The following is a 26702-nucleotide window of genomic DNA, read 5'->3' as shown; positions in this document are numbered from 1 at the left end:
CCAGACCGTGACGGGCTGAGGGGTCCCCCGCAGGGTCTGGGGCAGCGCCTGGCACGGGCCGCCCCGTCCACGCCCACCTCCCTGTGCCCACCCCCCCAGCGGATTACCACAGCAACGGCTACACGGTCACCAACGGCTGGAAGATCCACAACACAGCCAAGAACAAGTGGGTCGTGTGCATGGCCAGGACGGCCGAGGAGAAGCAGAAGTGGCTGGACGCGATCATCCGCGAGCGGGAGCAGCGCGAGAGTGAGTGGGACCCCGCCCCCGCCCGCGGGACCCTCCTGAAGCGGCTCTCGAAGGGGCGGGGCCTCTGGGCCCTGGCGCCCCGCCCCCCTCCATGCCTCCCTGTCGAGCCCCCCTGGGCAGACGGAGACGCAGAGACCATCCCCACGTAGGGTCACCTGGGCCCCTTGCTCCCCTTGCCCTTGAGGGTTGGCGACCCGGGTGTCCCCTCCGTGCCTCCTCTGTCCCCTTCCTGGGGGCGCATCTTGCTGGGGTTCGTGGGTCCAGGTCTGGAGTGGGGAGCTTGGGCCCCGCCTGTGTCCTGCAGGCCGGGGAGTGGCCGGGCAGAGACCCCCCCCCCCCCCGGGGTGACAGAAGGGCGGGTCGGCCGCTTCCTCGTCGGCCCCCGGCAGGAGCGCCCCCCCCCCCCGCTGCCTGCTGGCTGTGGCCACCCCGCGGCTGACCGGCCCCCCCCCCCCCGCAGGCCTGAAGCTGGGCATGGAGCGGGACGCCTACGTCATGGTGGCCGAGAAGGGCGAGAAGCTCTACCACATGATGACGAGCAAGAAGGTGAACCTCATCAGGGACCGGCGGCGGAAGCTGAGCACCGTGCCCCGCTGCTTCCTGGGCAAGTGAGTGCCCCGCCCCCGCTGGCCCGGCGCCTCCCGGGCGTTGCTCCAGCACCCCGATCTCCCGGGTGTGGGGCCCACGGGCCCCGGGGTCCGTCTTCCTATGGTTCTGACAGTCGGCGCCTCGCTGCAGAACAGTCGACGCTGATCTGTCACTGACGCGGTGGCTCTGGGGTCCGTCCCCTGCTCCCCGCCCCGTCTCTCCCTCCCTTCCTCCCTCCCTCCCTCCCTTCCTTCCTTCCTCCCTCCCTCCCTCCCCCCTCCCTCCCTTCCTCTCTTCCTTCCCTCCCTCCCTCCCTCCCTCCCTCCCTCCTTCCTTCCTTCCTTCCTTCCTCCCTTCCTTCCTCCCTCCCTCCCTCCCTCCCTCCCTCCCCCTTCCTTCCTCCCTCCCTCCCTCCCTCCCTTCCTTCCTTCCTTCCTTCCTTCCTTCCTTCCTTCCTTCCTTCCTTCCTTCCTTCCTTCCTTCCTTCCTTCCTCCCTTCCTTCCTTCCTCCCCTCCTCCCTTCCTTCCTCCCTTCCTCCCTCCCTCCCGTCCTCCCTCCCTTCCTCCCTCCCTCCCTCCCTCCCTTCCTTCCTTCCTTCCTTCCTTCCTTCCTCTCTTCCTTCCTCCCTTCCTTCCTCCCTTCCTCCCTTCCTTCCTCCCTTCCTCCCTCCCTCCCTCCCTCCCCTCCCTCCCTTCCTTCCTCCCTTCCTTCCTTCCTTCCTCCCTTCCTTCCTCCCTTCCTCCCTCCCTCCCTCCCTCCCTCCCTTCCTTCCTTCCTTCCTTCCTTCCTTCCTTCCTTCCTTCCTTCCTTCCTTCCTTCCTTCCTTCCTTCCTTCCTCCCTTCTCCTTCCTTCCTTCCTTCCTGAGTGGGACCTGGCATCGATCCCACCACGGGTCCCAGTAGCTGGCTCGACTGGGGGGCGCTTGCCAGCCCCCAAGGAAGGCTCTCAGCCCTGGTGCGGAGCGTGGGGGCGGGGCTGACTGCGGGACCCTTCCCACACGCCTGCTTGGGCCTGAGCTGTCCCCACTGGCCCCGCCGGCTGGGGGCCCCGGGAGGAACTCCCCCTGCTCCAGGCCTGTCAGAGCCACCAGGGCCCCCCGGGTCTGGGCTGCTGGGTGGAGGCCCCCCAGCCTCTTCCTCGGAGCAGACGTTCCCTGGTGGGGCGCCTCGGTGCCCGCCCCACCCCACGGCCTGGTTTTCAGGGTTTTCAAGCAAGGGATGAGAGGGGTGGGGCAGGGATCAAGCTCCGCCCCCGCTGGGGGGGCTTGCAGGGAGAGGCAGAGGAGACAGCCCCCCCACCCCCGGAAAGGTCTGGCCGGTTTCCTGTGTGCTGACAGGGTGGTCCTGGCCCTGGAGCCGGTGAGCCCCCCCCCCACGCCTGGGCTCCAGCTGGGGACCGAGTGTGGCTGGGAGGGAGGCGGGGACTGGACATAGGCGTGGCCGAGTGACCTCCCCTGTGTGCTCCCACCTGGACACCAGCGCTGGTGTCGGGGTTGGGGCCAGCTGCCCGGACTCGGGGCTCCTGTGGCCTCGGCCTGGAGCCTTTGGGGGTCGCATTCGCTGACAGGGTGCGGGGCCCGGGGAGGCTGGACATAAAGACAGAAGGATGAGGAGCTGGGGCGGGGGGGGCAAGGGGGTGCAGGGGGGCAGCCTGGGGCCGTCGGGCCCGGGTGGAGAAGGCGAGTCAGGTGAGACCCCCGAGAGAGAGATACGGGCGTGATTTGGTGCTATTTGGGGGGACCCCCGGGGCCACCCCCAGGGATACTCGGTCACGCTGGACGGTTCAATGGTCAGGTCCACGCTGCGGGGCCCCTGACCTGGTCCTTGGAGCCACGGAGACCTTAGTGCCAGGGCACAGGCAGGCGCTGAGCCTGGGGTCGGCCCGGCTTCCCGTGTGGCCGTGGGCGACGCAGGCAGGACTGGCCACTCACCCCTCCCTTCCCACTCTCTCCGGCCCCCCGGTTCCAGCCCCCAATTAGGGGCAGATTTTATTTGCTTCAGTCCTGACTTGAGAGCCACGTGACCAGTGGAGCCCCAAGTCTCGCAGGGCCCCGAGCGGGCCACTGGCCAGAGGGGCCTTCTGTGGAGCCCCCCAGAGGGAGCGTCCTGGCCCCGACTCGTCCCGCAGTCGATGGACCCCCGGGGGCCCTCCCTGGCAGGGGCGAGGCGCGGCTGAGGACGGGACACCGTGCGCTGGGCTCTCTCCCGCCCCCGAAGCAGCTGTGGGACACTCCCGGCCCCCTCTGGCCACTGGCCAGCGCCAGCACAGCCCCTGTGTGGGGGGCAGCGGGTGGGTGGGCGGCCACCGGTCCCCAGAGCCCGGGAGAGGACTCCCCACATCTGCTTCCCGGCCTCTCCCGTCCCCGCGCTGCGGGACGGGGACTCCGGGAGTGGGAGTGGACAGCGGCCCCCTCCCGGGCTCCGGCTCCGGTGCTCTGCCGCCTCGGCGCCTCCGTGCCCCCGCGACCACACACCAGGCGGGGCCTCGCTCAGCCGGGAGCTAAAAATAGCGCCGTCCCCAGGGCTGCAGTCGGAGGCAGGACAGCTGCTGTGCTAAGTGGCCGCGCGGGCGCTGGCCAGCTGCCACCTGCTTTCATTGAACCCAGATTGGGGGCGGAAACGGGCCCGGCCCCGCCTCCGCTCCCTTTTCCTGCTGAGAGCCCGGACTCGGGGGCACCAGCCGGGACTGCCATGGGCGGGCCCCCGAGCCTTGGCCCGTGCTGCTCGCTCCCCAGGCCTTCCTGCTGACCCCAGAGCCTTCCTTCGTTTGTTCAGTAAATGACAGGGGGCGGGGGGCGGGGGACCCTCTTGTGCTTTGGACCGGCTTCAGGGTACCAGGACCATGAATCCATCAAGCGCCTGCCGGCCCGTTGGCTACATGCAGGTGGGCAGGGGCAGGGCAGCCAGAGCCCTGAGCCGTGCACAGCCATGCAAGTTCAGCATGGGTCTGCTTCCCGGAGGAAGTCAGGGTGGGCTTCTCTGAGGAGGTGGCATTTGAGCCTAGATGTGAAGCCTGACAGATCTGAGGCATGCGGGGCAGGGGAAGGTCTATCCAAGCCCCGGAAATGGCACCTGCAAAGGTCCTGAGGCAGAGACCAGCAGGAGGGGCAGCTCACACCCGGCCTGTCTGCATATGAACAGGCACGTTTGTGCTGAGATAAGAAGGGGTGATGTGGCCGGAGCACCAAGACCTCTCTGGTCACTTCTGGGCCCTGATTCCTTCTGTTCCTCCACCCACTCTCCCTCCCAGTCCCTGCTCCTCGACCATCTTACCTGTCCACTTACCACTGGACTGTCCACTCATGCTCACCTGCTCACCAGCCTTCCAGTCACCTCGTGGTTTATCTGTCAAGTTGTCACTCATCCGTCCTTCTGTCCATTTATTGGCCTGTCTGTCAGTCCAGGCATGTGTGTGCTCTGTCATCCTCCCTTTTTCCTTTCTTCCCCCTGCTCATCTGTCTGACCTTTCACTCTTCTGCCCATTCACGCATCCATCTGTATGTTCATTTATTTGCCTGTCCGTCTGTCCATCTACCCACCAATCCATCAATCATCCATTCATCATTCGTCCATCATCTATTCATCCATCATCCATCCATCCATTATCCATCCATCCATCCATCCATCATCCATGATCCATCCATCCATCCATCCATCATCCTTCCATCCATCATCCTTCCATCCATCCATCATCCTTCCACCCATCCATCATCCATCCATCCATCCATCATTCATCATTCACCTATACATCATCCATCCATCCATCCATCCATCCATCCATCCATCATCCATCCATCCACCCCTTCATCAGTGCATTCATCCAGCGAGCTTGGGGAAGAGCCTGAGTCAGTCACACCCATTTCTGCCATCGGTTATGAGGAGAACCCTGAGGTCAGCCTCCAGGGCTGTGGGGTCCTCGGGTTTACTTCCCTCTAGAAGCTTCTAGCTTCCAGGAGTAGATGAGGTCATGGCTGGGTCCCTGTGGTCCCAGGACGGAGAGATTCTCTCAATGGCACCTTCTGTTTCCGGCAGCGAGTTTGTTTCCTGGCTCCTGGAGATTGGAGAAATCAGCAAGACGGAAGAAGGCGTCAACCTGGGCCAAGCTTTGCTGGAGAATGGGATTATCCACCATGGTGAGGGGGGCTGGGCTGGGGGCAGCTCCTGCTGGCTACCTTGGGGACAGGGGCACGCAGAAGTTCTGTCTGGCCGCCCTTCTCTGCGAGAAGTTCTGTCTCGCAGCTGGCCGAGGCGGGGGAACATTAGAGTTTCCCGCATGTCCCTGCAAAGCAGGTGGAATCTTCTGTGTCTGTGTCGTCCCTCTGAGAGTGTGGATGGGAACCGTTAACTGCAGGCTCCGTGCTCGTGTGCGTGGGGTATGGCAGGGTGCACAGTACCGCCTGTCTGCACCGCGGCCATGATGGTATGTGTACGGTATGCATGTGCGTATGCATATGTGAGTGTATGTGCATGCGTGTGTGCGTCTGTGGCAGTGCATGTATGTGGGTGCATGTGCACATGGGTGAGTGTACATGCAAGCATGTATGTGTGTGGCTGCACGTGTGAGTTCATGTGCGTGTGGATATGTGTGTGTGTGTGTGTGTGTGTGTGTGTGTATGTGTGCAGGTGGTGCCACATACAAGGGAGGGAAAGCGGGAGTGGGGCTCAGCTTGGAGCAGGGGCTGGGTGGGTCTCATTGAGAGGTGACCCTGAGGGCAGGGTCTGGGGATGTGAGGGTCCAGGCCGAGGGAGCAGCCTGTGCAAATGTCCTGGGGCTGAGGTGGGTGGGGTGGTCCTGGCTGCCTCGGGGTGGGGGAGGCGCCTGGAAGGTGAGGTTGGAGGGTTCTGAAGGGACGGGGGTTTGGATGGTTAGGGCCGGCAGGGGTCTGGGACCCAGGAGCTGCTGGGGGCCCTGCAGATTCGTTCCCCAGACGGCAGGTCTGCACGGTTGGTTCCTGAGGGTCTGGTGAGGCTGACCCTGCTCTGGCCCTGGGTGGTGGGCAGCGCCTAGGGACACCCCCAGCCTCACGCCCGCTGTGTCCCTCAGTCTCCGACAAGCACCAGTTCAAGAACGAGCAGGTGATGTACCGGTTCCGTTACGACGACGGCACCTACAAGGCCCGCAGTGAGCTGGAGGACATCGTGTCCAAGGTAGGCCCCCGCCGGCCCCCCAGGCCCCGCTGCCCCCCGCCCCCCACCCCCACCCTGCCGGGAGCCCTCGTGTGCAGCCCGCGGCAGGGTGGGCCTGCGTGAAGACCCCCGACCCTTGTTTGCTTCCAGGGCGTGAGACTCTACTGCCGCCTGCACAGTCTCTACACGCCCATGATCAAGTAAGTGTCCCCTCGGCCCGGCCTTCCTGAGTGTCCGGGGCCATCGCTCACCCGCCCTGAGCCTCTCCTGTGCTCAGGCACCTGTTCCCTCTGTGACCTGGGTAGTCACCTGACCCCCAGGGTCTCGGCTCCCCCCTGTGGTTGGCGGGAGCTGCCCCCCGGGGCTCTGTCTCTGCCATCCCCGCCTGGGTGCTGCCAGACTCGTCTCCTTGGCTTTCGTCACGTGCCTCCAGTCCCAGGGGCCCGGCCTGTGCCCTGCCCAGGACTTGTCACGGCCCAGCACCCGGGGTCCAGCTTTCCTTGTTTCCTCTGGGGCTGCTCAGGCAGAGGCACCTTGGGGGCGCTCTGGTGGGTCTGCGTCCCCCCTCCCCCCCCCCTGTCATTAGCTCCTTCCGGGTGGGGAACCTGTGCACTGGCTGGCTCCTCAGACCTCAATCAACAGAACCTTCTGGAAGAACTTTAACTTTCTCCGGCTCCAGGAGGGTGTGTGTGTCTACCCAGCCCAGACGCTGCGGAGTCCCCCGGCCCTAAGCCTGTGAGACCCGACAGTGCAATTTCGTTTTAATTCCTTGTGCTGAGCAAAGGAATGATTTAATTAAGACATTAAAAAAAAAATCCCGTGGTCCCTGGTTCTTAATTACCCTGTTCAGAGGGGTCCTCGCGCTCGTGAGACCGCCTCTGCGAGTCGGTGCTGGCTCAGCCACCCCCGGGCGTGAGCCCAGAGCTGCGGGGCCAGCTGAGTGATTCCGGCTGGACGCCCCGTGCGTGGACGAGAGGCATTTGCAGGGCAGCAGCACGACCCACCGAGTGTGTCAGGGCTGTGTGTGTGTGTGTGTGTGTGTGTGTGTGTGTGTGTGTGTGTGTGTGTATGTGAGCTGGGCGGCGTGTGTGTGTGTGAGAGAGCTGGGCATTGTGTGTGTGTGTGTGCATGTGTGTGTGGGCGGTCAGGTGTGTGTGTGTGTGTGTGTGTGTGAGCTGGGCGGCCCGGGCTGAGTCTGCATCTGCAGAATGGGGTAAGCTGAGCCCACCGCACCACCGTGTCCCTGGCCCATGGTGAATGTTCTAGAAAAGCAGACACTGGACCACATCCTGGAAAAGGGAGGTGACCTCTACTTGGCTGCCGAGAATTCCCCGTCTCCTCTCAGAGGAGGGAGACATTCGCTGGCCTCCCTGGAGGTCAGGCCTGGGTGCCTCCTCCCCTGCCCCGCTGGTAGTCCCAGAAGGCGGGCGGGTGCTCAGGGTCCAGGAGACACCCCTCCCCGCCCTCGAAGGAAGCAGCAGAGGTGGGTGGAGACCTCTGCACACGTAACCTGCCAGAGCCCTAGTTTGATAACGTTCCAGAAACTTCCACCACCCCCGCCCCGGCCCGCTCAGCCGTCTGTGGGCTTCTGTGCTGCGAAGGTGCTGTGTCTGCAGGAAGTGAGGTGGTGGGACCGGCTCCGCCTCGGAGTGCAGGAAGCCCACGGCCCCCCGCCTTGCTTGGGTGGGGGTTTCTGGGGCACAGTGCTCACCGCAGCGAGACACAAAGGGCGGGCGTGGGGGTTTCCTGGCTGCGGTCTGGCACTCTGGGTGCCAAACATGTGACTTATTTTTTTTGGGCGGGGGCTGTGCTGGGCCACTGGAGGACAGGGAGAGGGGGTTAGCATCGTCCCTGCATCCCTGGTCTCTGCCTCTGAGATTCCAACATGCCCCGCCTGCCCTGGCCACATCAGAACCAGTGTGTGTGTGTGTGTGTGTGTGTGTGTGTGTGTGTGTGTGTGTGTGTGTGTGTGTGTGTGTGTGTGTAGGGCAAAGTCTCTACCTGTTTAACAGACCCCCACTTGAGCTGACGAGAGGACAGTTTCTAGAGCCTTCCAGCCCCTACCCCGCCATCTGTCACGGTGAAAATGGGGGTCCAGGGCAGACCCCCCTGTGATGAAGTAGAATCTGGAGGCTGGGTGCCCTGCCCACCCTCACCCACCCCCACGCCCCACGCCCCGTGGTCCTGGACGCACTTATTTCCTGGGCCTGCCTTGTTCTCACCGAGCTTCCCTCCCCGCAGGGACCGTGACTATCACCTGAAGACGTACAAGTCGGTGCTGCCCGGGAGCAAGCTGGTGGACTGGCTGCTGGCGCAGGTGGGACACCTGGGCTTGCGTTTGGAAAAGACACTTGTGATCACTGGATTTTGTTTTGTTTGGGGGTCACACCTGGCGATGCTCAGGGTTTACGCCTGCTTGCACTCAGGGATCACCCCTGGTGGGGCTGGGGCAGCCATATGGGATGCCAGGGATCAAACCTGGGGTCGGCCATGTGCAAGGCAAACGCTCTCCAAGCTGTGCTCCGGCCCCAGTGCTGGGGGCTGTGATGTGGGACCCCTCTGGGCTGGGAGCTCTCGAAGCAACCCCGGGTTTAGGTCTGCAGGTCTGGGATGCCCAGAGCATGTGCTGGCTGATCTGGGTTCGGATCCTAGCACTCGGATTCCCTCGCTGAGGTATCTCCTACGAATGCACAGCCGCCCCGTGCTTCAGTCTCCCCTAAAGTGGAGCTAAAACAGTCCTTCTGAATAACCGGGGGCTGGGTGTGGTCTGGGGTTCTCTCCTCGGTGCTGGCACAGTGTTGAGCGAGCTCACCCCCAGTTCTGGGCCAAGAACCGCAGCACTCCTAGGACTTGCAACCACAGGGTTTAGAAGGTGAAGCAATCCAGGAGTAACCCCTGTGCATCTTTTTTTTTTTTTTTTTTTTTTTTGCTTTTTGGGTCACACCCAGCGATGCTCAGGGGTTACTCCTGGCTTTGCACTCAGGAACTACTCCTGGCGGTGCTTGGGGGACCATATGGGATGCCGGGGATCGAACCCGGGTCGGCCGCGTGCAAGGCAGACGCCCTACCCGCTGTGCTATCGCTCCGGCCCCACCCCTGTGCATCTTCAGGTGTGACCCAAAAAGAAAAAAAATTGAGGTTCAGGGACAATACAACCAGGAAGCCAGTCATCAGGGGCGAAAGACTTAAGTGGGATCCCCATGCGCCTGGGTTCAGGGGTCTCCAAAATGCCAGCTTGGCACCTTCCGGGAGCAGACCTTTCCTGGAGTGCCCGCGCACTGCCAGGTCAGGCTTAGCCAGGAGCTACCAGCCTCTGCTGGGGTTGTGCTTTGCTGATTGGTGCTGGGCCTGGCTGTGCCCGGCCCTGTGTCGCTGTCAGTGGGGTTTGTGCTTTGCTGATTGGTGCTGGGCCTGGCTGTGCCCGTCCCTGGGCGTGGCCTGTGTCTGTCAGTGGGGTTGTGCTTTGCTGATTGGTGCTGGGCCTGGCTGTGCCCGCCCCGGGGCGTGGCCTGTGTCTGTCAGTGGGGTTGTGCTTTGCTGATTGGTGCTGGGCCTGGCTGTGCCCGCTCCTGGGCGTGGCCTGTGTCTGTTAGTGGGGGGTGTTGCGTTTCACTGATTGGTGCTAGGCCTGGCTGTTCCCGCCTCTGGGCGTGGCCTGTGTCTGTCAGTGGGGTTGTGCTTTGCTGATTGGTGCTGGGCCTGGCTGTGCCCGCCCCTGGGCGTGGCCTGTGTCTGTCAGTGGGGTTGTGCTTTGCTGATTGGTGCTGGGCCTGGATGTGCCCACCCCTGGGCGTGGCCTCTGTCATGTCAGAGGTACTGGAGACCCGCCCGCCCATCAGTCTTCCCGCGGAGCTGGGATGGTGGAGGGAAGGCTGCAGGGACCTACAGCAAGGCTGGACCCGGCCCTTAGCCCGGTCTGGGGACTATCGGAACTGATGCAGAAGGAGCTTCCCGGGTTGCCTGGAGGACAGAGGACACCAGCCCCAGAATATGGTGTGGGCTGCCCAGACTCTGCCTTTGAAAACTGGATCTCCGCCTCAGCCCTCCGCAGGGAAGGCGAGAAGCAGAGACGCTTGGTGCCGTAGGAGTGTTGGGCCCTGTGAATGCCTGTTCTCTCCCGGCTTGTCGGTGCTTCTGCTGCTTGTGCCAGTGTTGACTGGCACCTACTGGCTCGCCGTGCTGTGGCTGTATCTAGCAGAACCAGCCTGTGCAGTGAAGAGCCTACAGTGGGCAGCCTCAGACAGCAAAGACGTTTCCTCACTTCGCTAAGGCGTCTGGAATTCACAGACCTGGCGCTTGGCAGTTCCCCTTACATCCAGGCTCTTCCCATCTTCCCGTTCCGCCGTCCTGGTGGCCGTTGCCTCATAGTCACAGAGAGGCTGCCACAGCTCCAGACATCACACCTGTGTAGATCTCTGACCAGAGGTAGGCAGCAGAGACAGGTGCAGAAGATTTTTTTTTTTTTTGAGCCACATCCTGGTTCTGTGTTCAGGGAACGCTTCAGGCAGTTCTCTGGGGACCATGTGGGGTACCCGGTCAAAATCAAAACCCCCAGTCCGAGGCATGCCAGGCGAGTGCCCACCCACTGCAACTTTGTGAATTCCTTGGGATTCACTCCTTGAGGCTGGGAAGGGGCTCTCTTCACTCTGAGGCTTAAGCAGGGATTAGCAGGGATAGACGAGGCTGCCCTCTTATCAGCTCTGATCCGGGTGCATTTCCTCAATCCTCAGAACAACCTGGAGGAAAAAATAATAGGTCCCACTTATTATCCTTACTTCATTGGGAAGGAACCTGAGAGTCTCTTATGTAACTTGCCTCTTGCCTTGAGGGCAGCCCTGAGCGTGCGTGCTCGTGTGTGTGTGTGTGTGTGTGTGCGCGTGTGCGTGCTCACGTGTGTAACGTGTGTGTATGTGTTAGGGGGCAAGTCTGATAATAGTAACCTGCTGACAAGGGCCCGTGACAACAGCCACTGTGAAGACTTCCGTGGGCGTTGCCGGGAGCCTGGGTTGTGTGGTGGGTTCTGGACTGGGAGCACTGCTTGCGGAGTGGCAGAGGCTTCGGAACGTGGAGGGCAAAAGCCTGGGAGGAAAATCTGTCAAAGGAAATGGAAGCAGAGCGGTCACGGCCGATGCGGGGGGTGTGGAGCCGGGAAACCGGCCCAGCTGTGGCGCCCGCAGGACTCGGCTCCGTGGCTGTTGACCTGTGTCGCCGGCCGCGTCAACACAGCGAGCCCTGCCCATGGCACTGGCCCCCACGCGGCACGGGGCAGGCATGCAGGGCCACCGCTGGCCGCCTCGCCCCCTCACCCCCCCTGCTGCCCGCGCCGCTCTGAGCCTCACCCCTGCTGGACCCTCCCTTGCCCTCCCCCCGTTTGCTGCTCTGGCCGCCTGCGCCCGCACGGGCCAGGTTCCCAGAAATAAACAGGTTCTGGGTCATCCGGGGAGAGGAGCGAGAGGCCTGCGGTCGGGCAGGAAGGCCAAGGTCCACCCAGGGTCGGCGGCCCCGTAGCCTGGAGAGAGAGAAGCCTGGAGCTGCCCTGCTCGCCCCAGCTGCTGGGCGGGGGCTGGCCTGGGCCTCGCCTGCCCCGCGGGGATGTCCTGCCCTGAGCTCGGGCCCCCTGACGTCTAGTGGCCTCAGCCACAATCCAGAACCTTCCGCCTTTCACGCCGGGCCCCTCAGCTCCTGCTCCGCGTGGCACGTCCTCACTTGCCCTCTCGCTGCCTTTCCCTGAGGGGAGGGACGTCCCAGAGGCCCTCGTGGGCACTCTGCTGGTCAGTGGCCAGAGACTGGTCAGCAAGAAGCTGGTTTCTGACATCAGAGACCCCAGCACAGGGGCTGAAGTGAGTGAGAGACTCGTTTTCCTTCCGAGTGAGAGGTCAGAGGTCCCCAGCTGCGTGGGCAGCCCCAGAAGGACTTTGGGGACCCCCATGCGCCCCTCTGGCCTGTTACCGTCCTTTGTGCTGCTGTGCTCTAGGCTCCTCTTGGCTCTAGGGTGATTGCAGGAGCACCAGCTGTCGCATCTGAGTCCCAGGCGGGAGGAAGAGAGTGGCCGGGCCAGGGATAAGTGGGCTTGCCAGAGCTCCCCGCCCCCAGCGAGTTTGGCTTCTCTCCTTGGCCTCCCCGGCTGAGAGGGAGGGGGTCTGGAGAGAAACTCTAGGTCTGTGCCCGTGTGGGTCTCATCCCAGGGCAGAGCGGGACCAGGCTCTGCTGGCTCGAGTCTCCCGCCTTAACCGGCCCCTTCTCGGCCATCAGGGCGCCGCGCCCGGCAGGCGGAGGGTCCCTGGGGGCTCGGGGGTCCCGCCTTGCCCAGCCCCTCCTCATGGCCTCCCCTGTTCCCTTCCAGGGCGATTGTCAGACGCGGGAGGAGGCGGTGGCGCTCGGCGTGGGCCTGTGCAACAATGGCTTCATGCACCACGGTAACGACCCCGGGAGGGGAAACTGAGGCCGGAGGGAGCGAGGCTGCCGCCCTGCCGTGGGCGCGGGGGGCCAGCTGGTGCTGAGAGGAAGTGAGGGCCCAGCTCGCGGCGGTGGGGACATGGAGCAGCCTTCCTCGGGGACATGCGGCCGGCTGGCTCCTGGGCTTCCCTGGGCTGGGCCGGGCAGGAGGGCAGCCAGGTGGCCCGTCCTGGCCCCCGGGAGTCAGTGCTCTTCCCGCGGGGAGCCCCAGGAGGCCCGTCCCACCCCACACTGGGCGTCTTCAGGAGAAAGGGGCCCCCGTGCATTTAGACGGAGACAGGTGTGAGCCCTGGCGTCAGGGACAGGACGCTCCCATTCTCGGGAGGACTCACCCATTCACGGGAGGACTCACCCATTCACGAGAGGACTCACCCCATTCTCGGGAGGACTCACCCATTTATGGGAGGACTCACCTCATTCTCGGTCGGACTCACCCCATTCTCGGGAGGATTCACTCATTCATGGGAGGATTCACCCCAATCCCAGGAGGACTCACCCCATTCATGGGAGGACTCAACCCATTCTCGGGAGGATTCACCCTATTCTCGGGAGGACTTACCCCACTCGCAGGGAGGTCTCACCCCATTCACATGGGGAGGACTCAGTTCATTCATGTGGGAGGACTCACCCTATTTTTAGGGGAGGACTTGGCCCTAATTACAGGGATGAGACCTCACCCCAGTTGCAGGGGTGGGGGAAGCCCCACAATTCAGAATCGTGGTCGGTGGCCAGGCACCACCAGAGCGGGAGCGGGAACTGGCTTCCTCCCGTTTCCAAAGCAGCCTTTGGCCTTTGCTCCAAAAGCAAGTGTCAGGGGCCTGGGCCCCCCTCAGCCTGCCTCTCGCCCGCCCCCTGCTTGTCCCCTCGGGACCCCCCTCCCAGCACCTCCCCTGCCCCATCCTCGTGTCCCTGCTCCTGTCCACTTGTTCTTGTGTCCACAGCCGTGTCCTCCTGCCCCGTGTCCTGTGTCCCCTGACCCCGTCCCTGTGTTCCTGTTTCCCAATCCCTGTAATATTGTCCTGTGCCCCTGTGGCCCCCATCCCGTGGCCCCGTCCCTGTGTCGCTTCACCCCACGACTGTGCCAGTCCCCGGCCTGACCCAGCTGACTCGCAGGAAGCAGTACCCCCCACCCCCCCGCCCCGCCTCAGCGTCTCGGCTGTGCTCCGTCCCCCCGAGCCCGACTCTGTGCTCAGGACTGTCCCCGTGTGGGCCGGCAGCCTGGGCGTCCCCGTCCCTCTGCCCGTGTCGTCAGAGTCCCCAGGCCCCACTTGCTGCCCGAGGAGGGCCGGCCGGGGCAGAGCCTCTCATTTGTGGGTGAGAGTAATTAGGGGTCCACCCTGCCATTCCGGGAAGGCGGCTGGCGGGACACAGGGTGAGGGGGGGGGTGCCGGCACCCTCGGGCCCTGGGGAGGGAAATTGCCGGGCGAGGCCCCTGCTCCCCGCCACACGCTCAGAAGCGGCTAAAATGGGAACGGGCCGAAGCTCTCGGCCGCGGGGAAGGGCAGGGGAGGCGCGGGCGGGGCGGCAGGGGTGCCCCCAGACTTCTAGGCCTGGGCCTTGGGCCCTGGGCGGGTGGCCCAGCCGCTCGCTTTACCACAGACGGGGAAACTGAGGCACACTGTCCACTCCCCGTGAGGGTACGGCGGGGTTAGGAAATAGCTGAGTTGGGCTGCACACCCGGGTCTGGTTCCTCTCGGGAAGTCCGGCCCCCGCCCCCCCCCCCAGACCAGACTCGAGGCGCCAGCTATCGACCCCCATGTTTCTGTGTTGGAAGAAGCACCGCGCCCCCCCGTCCCCCGCCCTTTGGGTGACTGTTTACAGGACGGGCAGAGCCGGCCCCTCCCTCGCGGCCCGGAGCTGGTGGCCCGCCCTGGGCAAAGTGGCAATTTGGGTGTCTGCTCAGCACAGAAGTGGGGGTGGGGCGTATGGGGGGTTCACTGCCCCGTGTGGCTGGGGGCGCCGGGGCGGGGGCACTGGCCCAGGCTGAGTGTCCCTCCTGACCCCTCCCCTGCCCCAGGCCTCTCCTTTGTTTGCTGGGGTTTGGTTTGGTTTCATTTGGGGACCCCACGGCAGGGGGGGGGGGCTCAGGACTGATTCCCGGCTCTGGGCTCGGGCGTTACTGCAGGGGGCTGGGGGCTGAGACCCGGGGGGCGGCCGCAGGCCAGGGCCGACTCTCTGTGCTGGGCTCGCCCTCCGGGCCCTTGGGCCCCCTCTGTCTCCGCGGACGTGAGCTCGGTGTCCTTGTGTGTTTCATTTTCTTCCCGAGCCTCGGGCGCCCCGTCCGAGAGGGTCCGAGAGGGTCCGCCGCGCCCCTGTGTCCTGGACACGCCTGTGCCCCGCGGGCCTGGCTCCCCATGGTCACCCGCAGGGCTGACGTCACGTGTCAGAGATTCCCGATCAGCCTCCTTGGTTTCCCCGACTTGCCCTGGAGCGGAGCTCAGGAAATCCTCAGGAACATAGTTGGGTCTTGGGCCGGTGACCCCGACACAGTCGCCCTCTGGTGGCGATATGGCAGCCCCTGTGGCTTTGTTCCAATAAAGCTTTATTTGTGGGGGGCCAGGGAGACAGCCCAGTGGGCTAAGGCGCTGCTGACCCGGGCCTACCCCTGGCACCCCGTGTGGCCCCCTGAGTTCCCCCAGGAGTGATCCCTGAGCACTGCCAGGTGTAGCCAAGAAATAAAACAAAACCCCAAGCCCTAATTAAAACAAACACAGAAAACACTGTTTTCTGTGTGGAGAATGGGTGGGTCTGTCTGTGTGGTCCCAGCCTTGGGCCGTTTCTGATGCCTTGTGGGCTGAGGGCCTTTCCTCTCTCTCTCTCTCTCTCTCTCTCTCTCTCTCTCTCTCTCTCTCTCGCTCTCGCTCTCTCTTGCTCTTTCTCTCCCTTTCTGTCTCTGTCTTTCTCTCTTGCCCTCTCTCTCTGTCTCTCTCTCTCCCTCTCTGTCTCTCGCTCTTGCTCTCTCTCTCCCCCTCTCTCTCTCTGTCTCTGTCTCTCTGTTTGTCTCTGTCTCTCTTGCTCTCTCTCTCTCCCCCTCTGTCTCTGCTCTGTCTCCCTCTCTTCCTCTGTCTCTGTCTGTCTCTGTCTCTTCTCTCTATCTGTCTCTGTCTCTCTCTCCCCCCTCTTCCCCCTCTCTGTCTCTACCTCTTTCTCCCTCTCTCTCTGTGTCTCTGTCTCTGTCTCTGTCTCTCTCTCTCTCTCTCTCTTGCTTACTGGCTTTTTGGGTCACACCCGGCGATGCTCAGGGTCTCTCCTGACTGCTCTCAGGAATCACTCCTGACAGTGCTCTGGTGGCCGTGTGGGACGCCAGGTCAGCCGTGTGCAAGGCCAGCGCCCTGCCCGCTGTCCTCTGGCTCCGCTCCCTGAGGGCCTTTTTTTCGTTGGTTTCCCACTTGGGGGCCGGTCCCCGTCTCGACGTTGGTTTCCCCGCTGGCCTCGGCACTAGAGTCACTCCTGCGGCTGCCACCTGCCGGCCCAGCTCAGGTCTCTGTGTTGGTGCTCCCTGGAGCCCCTCATAAACAGGCGTCCTTTTACATTTCAATTTTACTTTAAATAAAGTCGTTCACAGTGGTTGGTCACAGTCAGTCTGCCCACGCCAAGCCCGCCCCCTCGCGCCTTCACAGACGCTCCAGCCTGCCCCTCACAGGCACCGGGTCACTCATCTCGCATCGCTCCTTGGGAATAGCCTAAGGTGACAGTCGTCTTCCTAAACTCCGGACGACAGATACCCTGACATCCCCCCTGGATGAGCTTCCACTGTTCTCTGGAAACTTAGATCAGGCTCCCAGGCTGGGGGGTGCCTCAGGACCCAGTGGCCCCAGGACGGGCCCGTCCCTCCTCACAGCCTGAGCACTGTGGACACGAGCTCCGCCCCCCAGCACGACCGCGTCCCCGCATCTGCTCCCGCCCTGTCCCGTTGGGACCGTTTGGGCTTTTCAGAAGCCCGGGGCTCAGATCTCGGGGTCGCCCCCCCCTCCCCCGGCTGCCTTCGTGCCGGCCTAGGGTCCCGTGGCGTGAAAGGCCGGACAGGGCCAGGCCCGGCCCAGGTGGGGCCCGGTGGTGCTGCCGCGGGCTGACCCGGGCCGGGCCTTGGCAGTGCTGGAGAAGAGCGAGTTCAAGGACGAGTCCCAGTACTTCCGTTTCCATGCCGACGAGGAGATGGAGGGCACCGGCGGCAGGAACAAGCAGCTGCGCAGCGACTTCCGGCTGCTGGAGAACATTCTGGCCAAGCGCCTGCTGGTAGGCGGCGGGCGGGCGCGGGGGGTCGTCTGGGTGCTCTGCCGAGCCCACTCTCTTCTCTCGCTCTCTCACTCTTGGCCGACCCCCAGGTCCCAGCCCGGGCCCGGAAATGCCTCCCCCTCCCCGCGTCCCTAAATGCCCCTCGGGGCAGGGAGAGTTTCCCCGAGGGCAGCAGGCTCCATCCTGGCCCGGCTGTGGGGGCCCCTGGGGTGCACCGGGGCCGGAGGGACCCCCGGCAGCGCCCAGAGGCTGGACACGTGACCCGCCACTAGATTCAGCCCCCCTGCCCCTCTTCCCGGGAGGTGGGGGTTTGGGCAGCACCTGGCCGTGCTCGGGGCTGCTCCCAGCTCTGTGCTCGAGTGGGGGTGGGGCCACATGGAGGCGGCAGGGACCCACCCACATGGGCTTGGCCGCGCCGAGACCTTCCTGCACCCCCCGCCCAGCCTCTTCCCCTCCTCCGTGTGTTCTGGCTGGGCCGGGTGTCAGGCAGAGGCCGTGGGAGCCCGGGCCGCCCCCCCACCCGAGTCTCCCGCCCGCACCCGCAGATCCCGCCCCAGGAGGAGGACTATGGCTTCGAGATCGAGGAGAAGAACAGGGCCGTGGTGGTGAAGTCGGTGCAGAGGGGCTCGCCGGCCGAGGTGAGCGGGGGACGCAGCCGGGCCCCCGGGGCTCATCGCCCACACAGGGGAAACTGAGTCCTGGATGGGCAGCTGGGCCGCGCCTGTGGACCTCTGGCGCCCTCTGCTGGCCGCACGGGGAGGTGCCGGAGGAGCCGCTGGTTGGTTCTCTGTGGGCTGCGGTGGACAGGGCGGGAGGCAGCGCGGCCTTGGGGAGTGGCCCTCAGGCCCAGGGGTCCCCTGAGCCCTCCCCGTGGAGAGGAGAGGGGCTGCGCGGGGTGGGGGGGCTGTCTCCTGCCCTGGGGGTCCTGCTGCTCGCCCCGATGGCCCATAACCCCGCGGCCCTCCCCGCGGCCCCCAGATGGCCGGCCTGCAGGTGGGCCGCAGGATCTGCTCCATCAACGAGGACCTGGTGTCCACGCGGCCCTTCTCCGAGGTGGAGACCGTCCTCAACCAGGCCTTCTGCTCCCGCCGCCCGCTGCGCGTCCTGGTGGCCGCCAAGGCCAAGGAGTGAGTGCCAAGGGGGGCGGGCGCATCTGGGGGGGTGGGGAATACAGGCCCGGGGGATACGGGGCCCCAGCCTCGGACACTGGCTCCGAGCAAGCGGGCGGGACAGGGACGGGGCAGAGACGGGGCAAGGAGGACCCGCAGGGGCCTAGAGGGGCGTCGGGGTGGGCGGGCTCTGGGGGTGGGCGGCCCCAGGAGCGGGAGGGGGAGCCCGGGACGACCCTGAGCAGAGGGCAGGCGTGGCCTGTGCGGGTTCTGGAAGGTTCCTTCTGGGCAGAGGCTTGGGGTGGCCTCCCGGGGGGAGCAGGGGCGAGCGGCACTTGGTGTGTGTTGCCCCTCCCTTCTCCGGGACACACCCCTGCTGCTCTGGGGAGGGGCGTGGCGGGGGGGGCTGTGTGGGGGAGACAGGGAGCACCCGCCCGCTCCAGATTCTCAGAGGAGCCAGCAGGACCCCCAGGCGGGCCGGAGGGAAGCCCCCGATGATGACCGTGACCGTGATGCTGGGCAGGGCCAGGCCTTCCCTCCCCACCCACCCCCCCCCCCCCCCGTGCCCAGACCCGCCCCTGCAGGACACACCCCGCGAGCGGCGGCTGTGGGGTCCCTCGTGCCCCCGCCTGTGAGGGCGGGAAGGGGCCGCAGCCGGGAGCCCCCGAGCCCCCGAGGCCCAGCCCCGGGTACCCACCTCCCGGCCATCCTGCTCCGGTGTCGAGAAGTGTCTGCCAACCGTCCGCTTCTGCCCGCGCAGGGTCATCAGGGTCCCGGACCGCCCCGACTCCCTGTGCTTCCAGATCCGCGGCGCTGCGCCCCCGTACGTCTACGCCGTGGGCCGAGGTGAGCGGGACCCCCGGGGGGTGGCGGCCTGTCTTTGGTCACCGTCAGGGCCGACCGAGCTCTCCCTCGCCCTCGCACTGCCCACACACACACACACACACACACACACACACTCACATGCGCGCCCGCGGGGGTCGGCCTGTGCCGGCAGGTAGCCGGGAGGAAGGCAACAGGGAGTGGCGGGGACTGCGGTGAGGATGTGGCCGCGTGTCCAGCTGCCAGGGCGGCTGCGCGTGGCCTGTGGCCAGGTCCCTCCAGGTCCATTGTGAGCCGAGTCTGCGGCCCGGCCAGCCCGGGGACCCGCTGGAGCCGAATCTGCTGTGAGCCACGGCTGGCGGCCGTCCCGGCTTCTGACCCTTCGGCCCCAGACCAGCCCCTGTTGTTTGTTTCTATTCGATGGTGTCCGGGGGCTGCAAGGCTGCAATCCTGGTGGGCTGCGTGTTCAGAAGCTGCCTCGGGGGGCGGGGGGGTGGACGCGCCTGCAGGCTGCTGCTGAGTGATCGGGTGTTGGGGACCTTCCTCGGAGCTGTGACTCTGGGCCCAGGGCGGTTTTGCCTCCCGGAGAGCCCGGGGCAGTCTGCAGACATGCGCGGGGTGGGCGGGGGCCGCGGGGTCTCCCCCCGCCTGGTGAAGACGCCGCAGTGCCCAGGGCGGGTGCAGCTGTGCCCCGTGGGCGCATGCGGGCGAGTGCGGGGCCAAGGCCACCCCGGGTGCCCAGCGGAGTTGGGCCTGGGTGTGCCAGGGGGGTCTGAGCTCAGAGCCTGGCGCAGGGACGCTGTTGTCCCCACCCTGCAGAGCGGCTGCCGAGGCCCAGAGGGGGGGTGGCACTGCCCGAGGTCGCGCTGGCCTGAGTCCCGGCCCCCGTGGGCACGGCAGCGCATGTCTGCCGTCCTGTGCTTTGGGGGCCGCAGTGGAACCCGGGGGACGAGCCCGTGGCTGCAGGGTCCGTGTCCCGCTGGCCCCCAGGGACGGGTTTTCGGGGACCTGGAAGCATGTGGCTCTGACGGGGCTGTTTCGGGTTCGAGGCCGGGCCTAGCTCTCCATGGGCCGGCCCTGTGGGTGTCTGCCCTCACGCCCCCCCTCTTCCCGCAGGCTCGGAGGCGGCGGCCGCGGGACTCTGTGCCGGCCAGTGCGTGCTGAAGGTCAGCGGCACCAGCGTGGCCGGCGGCAGTGCCTCCGAGGTGCTGGAGCACTTCCAGGCGTTCCGGAGCCGCCGGGAAGACGCCCTGGTGAGCCCCTCCCTGTCCCCTCGGGCTGCCCGCCTGCCTCGGTTTCCTCCGCGGAGGGTGTGTGGGACCCTCTTTGTTCAGCACACCGGGGGCCGCTGGTGGCCACAGTGGACATTCTACTGGGCCTCTGGGGCAGGCGTCCCCGGTGCCCCTCTGCGGCCACTTGGGGAAGGTGTCACTGAGCCCGAACCACGTGCTGGGCCCGTTCCCAGGCCCTGGAGGGTGGCCAAGGCAGGCTCTGCTCCCCGGGGCGGGGGTGGGGGCTTGACACCCCTGACGCCCCCATTTCCACACGAGAACGCAGAGCCTCGGCCACGTGGGACCTGCGGCGCTACCCCCGGATGGCCCTGGAGCAGAATCTCGGAGGCCTTCCCGGCAGTGGCGTCACCCACACGGGCCCCGGCACATGGGCGTGTGCGTGAGGCCTGACCCTGCCCTCCCCTCCCAGGGTCTGTACCAGTGGGTCTACCACACCCACGAGGACATGCAGGAGGCCCGGGCCATCCACGAGGAGCCACAGGGCGAGGGGCCCCGGGAGGAGGACCCGCCCGACGCAGGTACGGGGCGGCCAGGGCGTCCGCGCATCTGCCCACCCACCACCCACCCTGTCCCGGGTGCGGGGCTGGGCCAGGGCCAGCCTGTGGGCCAGAGCTGGGGCCTGGGCCGGGCTGCTGCCTGCAGGGCCTCCTGCGTCTCTCAGGCCCGTCCCCAGCCCCCTCCCATGCAGGCCGTCAGCCCCGTCTCCATCTCTACCCCCCCACCCTGCTGTGACTTGGCTCAGGCAGCATCTGCAGCCTCTGGTCGCCAGCGTCACCACATAGACCCCCTCACCGAGTCTCTCGGCCTGAGGCCCGGCCTGGCCCACTCCCCTCTGCTCCAGCCTCTTGCTCTCTCAATGTCTCCCTGCCCCAGGACCTTTGCCCCTGCTGTTCCCCAGTCTGGCAGACTCCTCCCTGCCCCCAGCCTCTCTCCTGCTCCCCTCCTCACTCGGCCCTGCTCAGTGACCCACCTCAGAGTGACCACTGAGTGCCCCTGGGCCCCTCCTCCCAGTGTCAGTGGGGATTTCATTGCAGCTTGGTGCTGAGGTCAGCTGCTCCAGGTGCTCTGTGAGCACTTGTGTCTCAGAGAAGTGCCCCTCCCGCCCCTGTGCTTGGGGTGGGGGTTGGTGGTGGCAGGCAGAGTCTGTGGGCAGCGCGGCCTGCACGGCCTCTCTCGGACAGTGCTGGGCTTCCCTCGAACCACGCGATGAGGCTACGTGGGACGCCAGCCCCCCACGGCTGAGACCCGCACAGCCCAGCCCGGGGCAGTCTCGGGACAGGCCGATGGCGACAGGCAGAGTGTCCGCTCCCTCCCCAGCCCCGGGGTGGCCCCCAAGAGAGGGGGGTGGTTGCAGCTGTCCAGCAAGCTGAGGCTGTTCGTGGGTGCTGGGGGCCGGGTTGGCGTGAACACAGGAGCACAGGGCGAGCCGGGGAAGGAATGCAGGGGTGCTGAGCACCGAGTGCGGGTCTCCTCGGAGCAGAGCGGGGAGAAAGTCGTTCCCTTCGCCGTTCACAGCACTGAAATGGGGCTACATGAAAACATGGTCTCAGGGGCTGGAGCAATAGCACAGCGGGGAGGGCGTTTGCATTGCGTGTGGCCGACCCGGGTTCGATTCCCACATCCCATGTGGTCCCTCGAGCACCGCCAGGAGTAATTCCTGAGTGCAGAGCCAGGAGTAACCACTGAGCATCGCCGGGTGTGACCCAAAAAGCCCCCGAAAAACAATAAACAAACAAAAAACCCGAAAACGTGGTCTCAGCAAACTAAAGAACTTGAGTGGGGTCAGCGAGCTTCAGGTCTGGCTTGATCCAGGGCCCGTGTCTGCAGTGGGCTCCTGTCCACGTGCCGCCTGCCCGTTCTCAGCATGGCTGCCCCCCCCCCCCCCCCCGGCCGGCAATGACGTTTCCTCCATGAGAGTGTCACCTCTTCTGTGTGGGGCACCGAGGCCTCGGGCTGGACTCGCCGCTCACCGGTCAGGGCGCCCGGCTCTTCCTGCGCCCCGTCCGTGGTCCCGGGTCCCCGCTCAGGGTCGTCTCTTTTTCCCCGTGGCTTGCAGCCTCACCCCTGCTGTCGCTGGGCCCCCAGCTGAGCCTGCAGGAGGACGGCCCCACGGTCAGCCTGACGGTGGACAACGGGCCCCTGGAGCACGGTGTGGTGTATGAGTACGTGAGCACAGCGGGCGTCAAGTGCCACGTGCTGGAGAAGGTCGTGGAGCCGCGCGGCTGCTTCAGCCTCACCGCCAAGGTCTCGCCCCGGGTGGGCAACGGGCGGGGGCTGGGGGGGTGGGGGGGCGGGGACGCAGCCCGGACCCCTGGACTGCGGGCAGGCGGGGGAGTGTGTGCCCAGCGGCTGTCCGTCCCCGCAGGTGCTGGAGGCCTTTGCGGCCGAGGACAGCCTCTTCGTGCAGAACTGCGGGCGCCTCATGGCCCTGAGCAACAGCCTGAGGACCATGTCGCACTTCGAGTTCCGCAGCATCTGCGACGCCAAGCTGGAGAGCCTGGGCCAGAGGATCGCTCGCTACCAGGAGGTACCGCGCCCCGCGGGCCGGGCCCAGCCCCGATAAGTGGGAAGGAGCTGGAGAAGGGACTCGGTCTGTGGTGCTTGACAACCCAGGGGCGAGCTTCAGGCAGGGCTGGATCCAGGTGCCCAGCTCTGTGCTGTGTGTCGGGGAGTATGGCTGGTCTCCCTGTTCCCTCCCGGTGGGTCTCACTCCCTGGCGCCCCTTCTTGTGGGCTGACAGAGTGACCCCCGGTGGCTCTCGGCTGAGTGACCTAGAGCAGTTCCTGCCGGCTCAGGCCCCTTAGCCAGCCCTGTCCTAGTCTCTCCAGAGATGTGCGGGGGGCAGTTCCCGGAGGGCACACAGCTGGGATGCAGAGAGGACGTGGGTCCGAGGCCCGGAGACCCCACATTTCACCTTCCTGGAAGCACAGAGAATGCCAGAGGCCTCGCAGGGACCTCCTGGGCTCGCATCCAGGGGCCGGAGCCTCACCGTGACCCCCTCGCTCCCCACCCCCCTCTCCCAGTTTGCAGCCGAGCTGAAGAGCCGAGTCAGCCCTCCCTTCAAGCAGGCCCCCCCGGAGCCCCACCCACTCTGCGGCCTGGACTTCTGCCCCACCAACTGCCACATCAACCTCATGGAAGTCTCCTACCCCAAGACCACCCCCTCGGTCGGCAGGTCCTTCAGCCTCCGCTTCGGACGCAAGCCCTCCCTCATCGGCCTCGACCCAGAGCAAGGTAGCCGCGTGCGTGTCCGTGCCAACGGTGTTTGGGTCACCCACCACAGAGCGGGAGGTCAGCGGTCAGGGCCCAGACAGACAGCGGCCCCTGCTTCCTGTGTCCCCTTCCCTCGACACGGCTCCTAGCTGGAGTGTTGCCTCATGGTGCACAAAGGCTGCTGGAGTGCCGGCCATCACGCCTGCACTCAGGGTGTGAACAGAATCCATAGGAGTGAAAAGTGCACCAGACGGAACCTTCCAGTTACCTGGCGCGATGGCACATTGAGAGAATGTGCCTGACAGGGAGGGGTCCTCACTTCCCGGTGTCCTGCGCAGGGCTGTCCGCGGGGCTGTCCCGGAGCTGTTTCCCAGAGTGTCCTCTTCCCCGCAGGCCACCTGAACCCCATGTCCTACACCCAGCACTGCATCACCACCATGGCCGCCCCTTCGTGGAGGTGCCCGGCTGCCGTGGAGGGGGACGTGCTGTGCCCGGGCTCCCCCGGGCCACGGGCGCGGGGTCTGCACTCGCTCCTCACGCAGGAGGACCGCGAGATCCAGGACGCCTACCAGCAGCTCTTCGCCCGGCTGGACGTGGCCCTGAAGGAGATGAAGCAGTACGTGAGCCAGATCAACAGGTGAGTGCCTGGGCGCGCGCGCGTGTGTGTGCGCACGTGTGCACGTGTGTGTGTGTCTGTGTATGTCTCTGTGTGTATGTGTGTGTGCGTGTGTCTGTGTGTCTGTGTATGTGTGTGTGTCTGTGTATGTCTCTGTGTGTATGTGTGTGTGCGTGTGTCTGTGTGTCTGTGTATGTGTGTGTGTCTGTGTATGTCTCTGTGTGTATGTGTGTGTGCGTGTGTCTGTGTGTCTGTGTATGTGTGTGTGTATGTCTCTGTGTGTCTCTGTGTGTCTGTATGTGTGTGTCTGTATATATGTTTGCATGTGCCTGCGTGTATTTCTGTGTATTTGTGTATTTGTCTATGTCTATGTGTCTGTCTGTGGTATATCTATGTGTCTGTGTGTGTCTGTGTGAGTTTGTGTATCTGTGTGTATGTTTGTATGTGCCTATCTCTGTGTGTGTGTCTGTGAGTGTGTCTCTGTGTGTCTGTGTTTGAGTTTGTATCTGTGAGTGTGTCTATGTGTCTGTATGTCTCTGTGTGTCTGTGTGTGTTTGTGTGTCTCTGTGTGTATGTCTGTGTCTCTGTGTGTGTGTGTGTTTGTGTGTATCTGTGTGTATGTCTGTATGTGCCTATCGCTGTCCTTTCTGGCCCCTGCTGTGCACTCTTGAGCTGTTTGTGCTGGGGGCTGTGTGTGTGTGTGTGTCTGTGAGTGTCTGTGTGTGTGAGTTTGTGTGTATCTGTGAGTGTATCTCTGTCTGTGTGTGTGTTTCTGTGTGTGTGAGTTTGTGTGTATCTGTATGTCTGTATGTGCCTATCTATGTGTGTGTCTGTGTATTTGTGTGTGTCTGTGAGTGTGTGTCTGTGTGTCTGTGTGTGTGTGACTATGTGAGTATAAACACAGAGATGGAGCGTTCACCTGTGCTGCTGGGAAACCCAGACATCATGTGATTTTCGTTCCTACTTTTTTGTTGTTGTTGTTCTGGGGTCACACCCAGCGGTGCTCAGGGATCTCCCCTGGAGGGACTCAGGGCCCATGTCGGGTGCTGGGGGTCGAACCTGGGGTGGCCACATACGAAGCACCGCCTCCCGCTGTCCTCTTGGCCCCTGCTGTGCACTCTTGAGCTGTTTGTGCTGGGGGCCGTGAGGGGGCGTCGGGCTGTGTCCGGGTCCCTGCGGCAGCCCCGGCCCTGCGGAACCGCCAGGGTGCCAGAGTGGGAGGACGTGTGCCCGCAGTGACCACTGGGAGGGGTGCGGCCCCGGGCACAGGGCTGTGGGGCCTCCCCGCCCTCGAGAGACCGCCCGGGTCACCCTCTGCTCTGGGATGCGGGGTCACGGCCCCAGACCCAGAGGACAGGCCTCCTCATGGGTGATGGGGCGGGGAAGGAAGAGTCGGAGACAGAGGGTCCCACCCGCTTCTCAGAGCAGGTGACACTGTGCCCCCGGGATGAACCTTCTTTCAGGGAACAAGTGGGAAGCCCCCTCCCCCCACCGTGGCACCCGAGGCTGTTCCCGCGCTCCCTCCCCGTGCCCCCTTCCCGGGCCCCTCTCCGGGAGGGGTGTGGGGTGGAGGGCAGAGACTGGGGCGCACTGGCGGGTGTCATCGGGCCCTGGCTGGGTTCTCCCTCTAACACGGGCTGAGCTGGTCAGACACAGTGGCACGTGGACGGATGCAGGGGACAGTGGCTGCTTCTGGGCAGCGGGCACACTGGCTCCGCCTCTCAGCCTCGGCACTGTGGGCCGTGGGGCTGGAAAGGCGTGGGAGGGCGGGGGGGGGTACTGGGGGGGTGCATCGGCCGCACCCTGGCCCTTTGCCCTCGAGGCCACCGCGCCCCCTTCTGTCCGGGCAGCCAGCAGTGCCGCTGGGCCCAGCTAAGGTGGACCCTCGGTGGAGAAGACGGTTGCTTTCGAGTCCCGAGTGCTGGAGACGCCAGATGGGTGTTTCGTGGGGGGAACTGGGTGATGTCCCAGGTTGGTTTTATAGATGCTCCAGAAGATCAGGTGTGGGGGAGCTTGGGGGAGCGAGGTGGACCCTGCGTTGCCAGGCTTGAAATTGTCCACCAGGTACCTGGGGTCCACGGTGCCGTTCCCTCTGCTTTTGTGTCTGGTGGGAATTGTTCATGATAAAAGAGAAAATCAGGATCCGTGTCCAGGAGGCCCCGGGCAAGTCCCTGCCCTCCCATCTCCAAAGCGTCATTAGAGAAACTGGGATGTAAAGGTTTCCTCGCAGATGCTGTTCATTTTGGCCATTAAGTGCCTTGGTTTTGTCTGGGGGTCACTCCCGGCAGTGCTCAGGGCTGACTCCTGGCTCTGGGTTCAGGGATCGAGCTTGGGGGCCCTTATGGAGTGCAGGGGTCAGACCCCTGGACACATCACTGGGCAAGTGTCCTCCCCACTGTACTATCTCTCCAGCCCCCAACATCTAAGGGATTATTTTTGTTTTGCTTTGTTTTAGGGCCACGCCTGGCGCTGCCCAGAGCTCGCAGCCCTGCCTAGACCGGGCCCCTCCTGGCGGTGCTGGGTGGGGGGCGTAGGTGGTGCCGGGGTCAAGCTCAGATCAGATGCCTGCAAGGCAGGCGCCCTCCCCATTCTCCTGCTTCTCTCTGGCCCCGGCATTTTTATTTATATTTTTTTTCTTTTTGGGTCACACCCGGCGATCCTGGCTCTGCACTCAGGAATTACTCCTGGCAGTGCTTGGGGGACCCTATGGGATGCTGGGAATTGAACCCAGGTCGCCCGCGTGCAAGGCAAACGCCCTCCCCGCTGTGCTATTGCTCCAGCCCCTGGCCCCGGCATTTTTAGTTTTTTAAACGTGGGAGTCCGTTTAGTGTTCTTGGAGCTGCTGTTGATGCCGCCAAGGTCTCAGTTGTTTGCCAGAGAATGTTTTTCTCTCTCAGCTCGGCGTGACGGCCGCGTCGGGGAGGGTCCTCTGGGAGTTTCTTCCCACTCAGGCCCGGGAGCAGATGGTTCTGTGCCCGATGCCGGTGGTTTTG

At 64.7% G+C, this 26702-nt stretch overlaps 1 protein-coding gene across 1 annotated transcript in view; it reads left to right on the top strand.

The window, feature by feature from the left end:
- Positions 1–26702, top strand: part of PREX1 (phosphatidylinositol-3,4,5-trisphosphate dependent Rac exchange factor 1) — a 120787-nt gene that overhangs the window by 80351 nt on the left and 13734 nt on the right. The window contains exons 9-25 of the mRNA XM_055138937.1: positions 100–249; positions 710–857; positions 4871–4971; positions 5883–5986; positions 6116–6165; positions 8207–8282; positions 12309–12381; positions 16515–16657; positions 17203–17295; positions 17636–17784; positions 18527–18612; positions 19705–19841; positions 20290–20398; positions 21937–22124; positions 22246–22407; positions 22904–23114; positions 23487–23730. Coding sequence (XP_054994912.1) covers positions 100–249; positions 710–857; positions 4871–4971; positions 5883–5986; positions 6116–6165; positions 8207–8282; positions 12309–12381; positions 16515–16657; positions 17203–17295; positions 17636–17784; positions 18527–18612; positions 19705–19841; positions 20290–20398; positions 21937–22124; positions 22246–22407; positions 22904–23114; positions 23487–23730 — 2224 coding nt within the window. The remainder of the gene's footprint in view (positions 1–99; positions 250–709; positions 858–4870; positions 4972–5882; positions 5987–6115; positions 6166–8206; positions 8283–12308; positions 12382–16514; positions 16658–17202; positions 17296–17635; positions 17785–18526; positions 18613–19704; positions 19842–20289; positions 20399–21936; positions 22125–22245; positions 22408–22903; positions 23115–23486; positions 23731–26702) is intronic.

This window comes from Sorex araneus, chromosome 5 (assembly GCF_027595985.1).
Source record: "Sorex araneus isolate mSorAra2 chromosome 5, mSorAra2.pri, whole genome shotgun sequence".
NCBI classification, from domain to species: domain Eukaryota; kingdom Metazoa; phylum Chordata; class Mammalia; order Eulipotyphla; family Soricidae; genus Sorex; species Sorex araneus.
The sequence above is the reverse complement of the archived record's forward strand: the minus strand, read 5'-3'. Positions and strand labels throughout refer to the sequence as shown.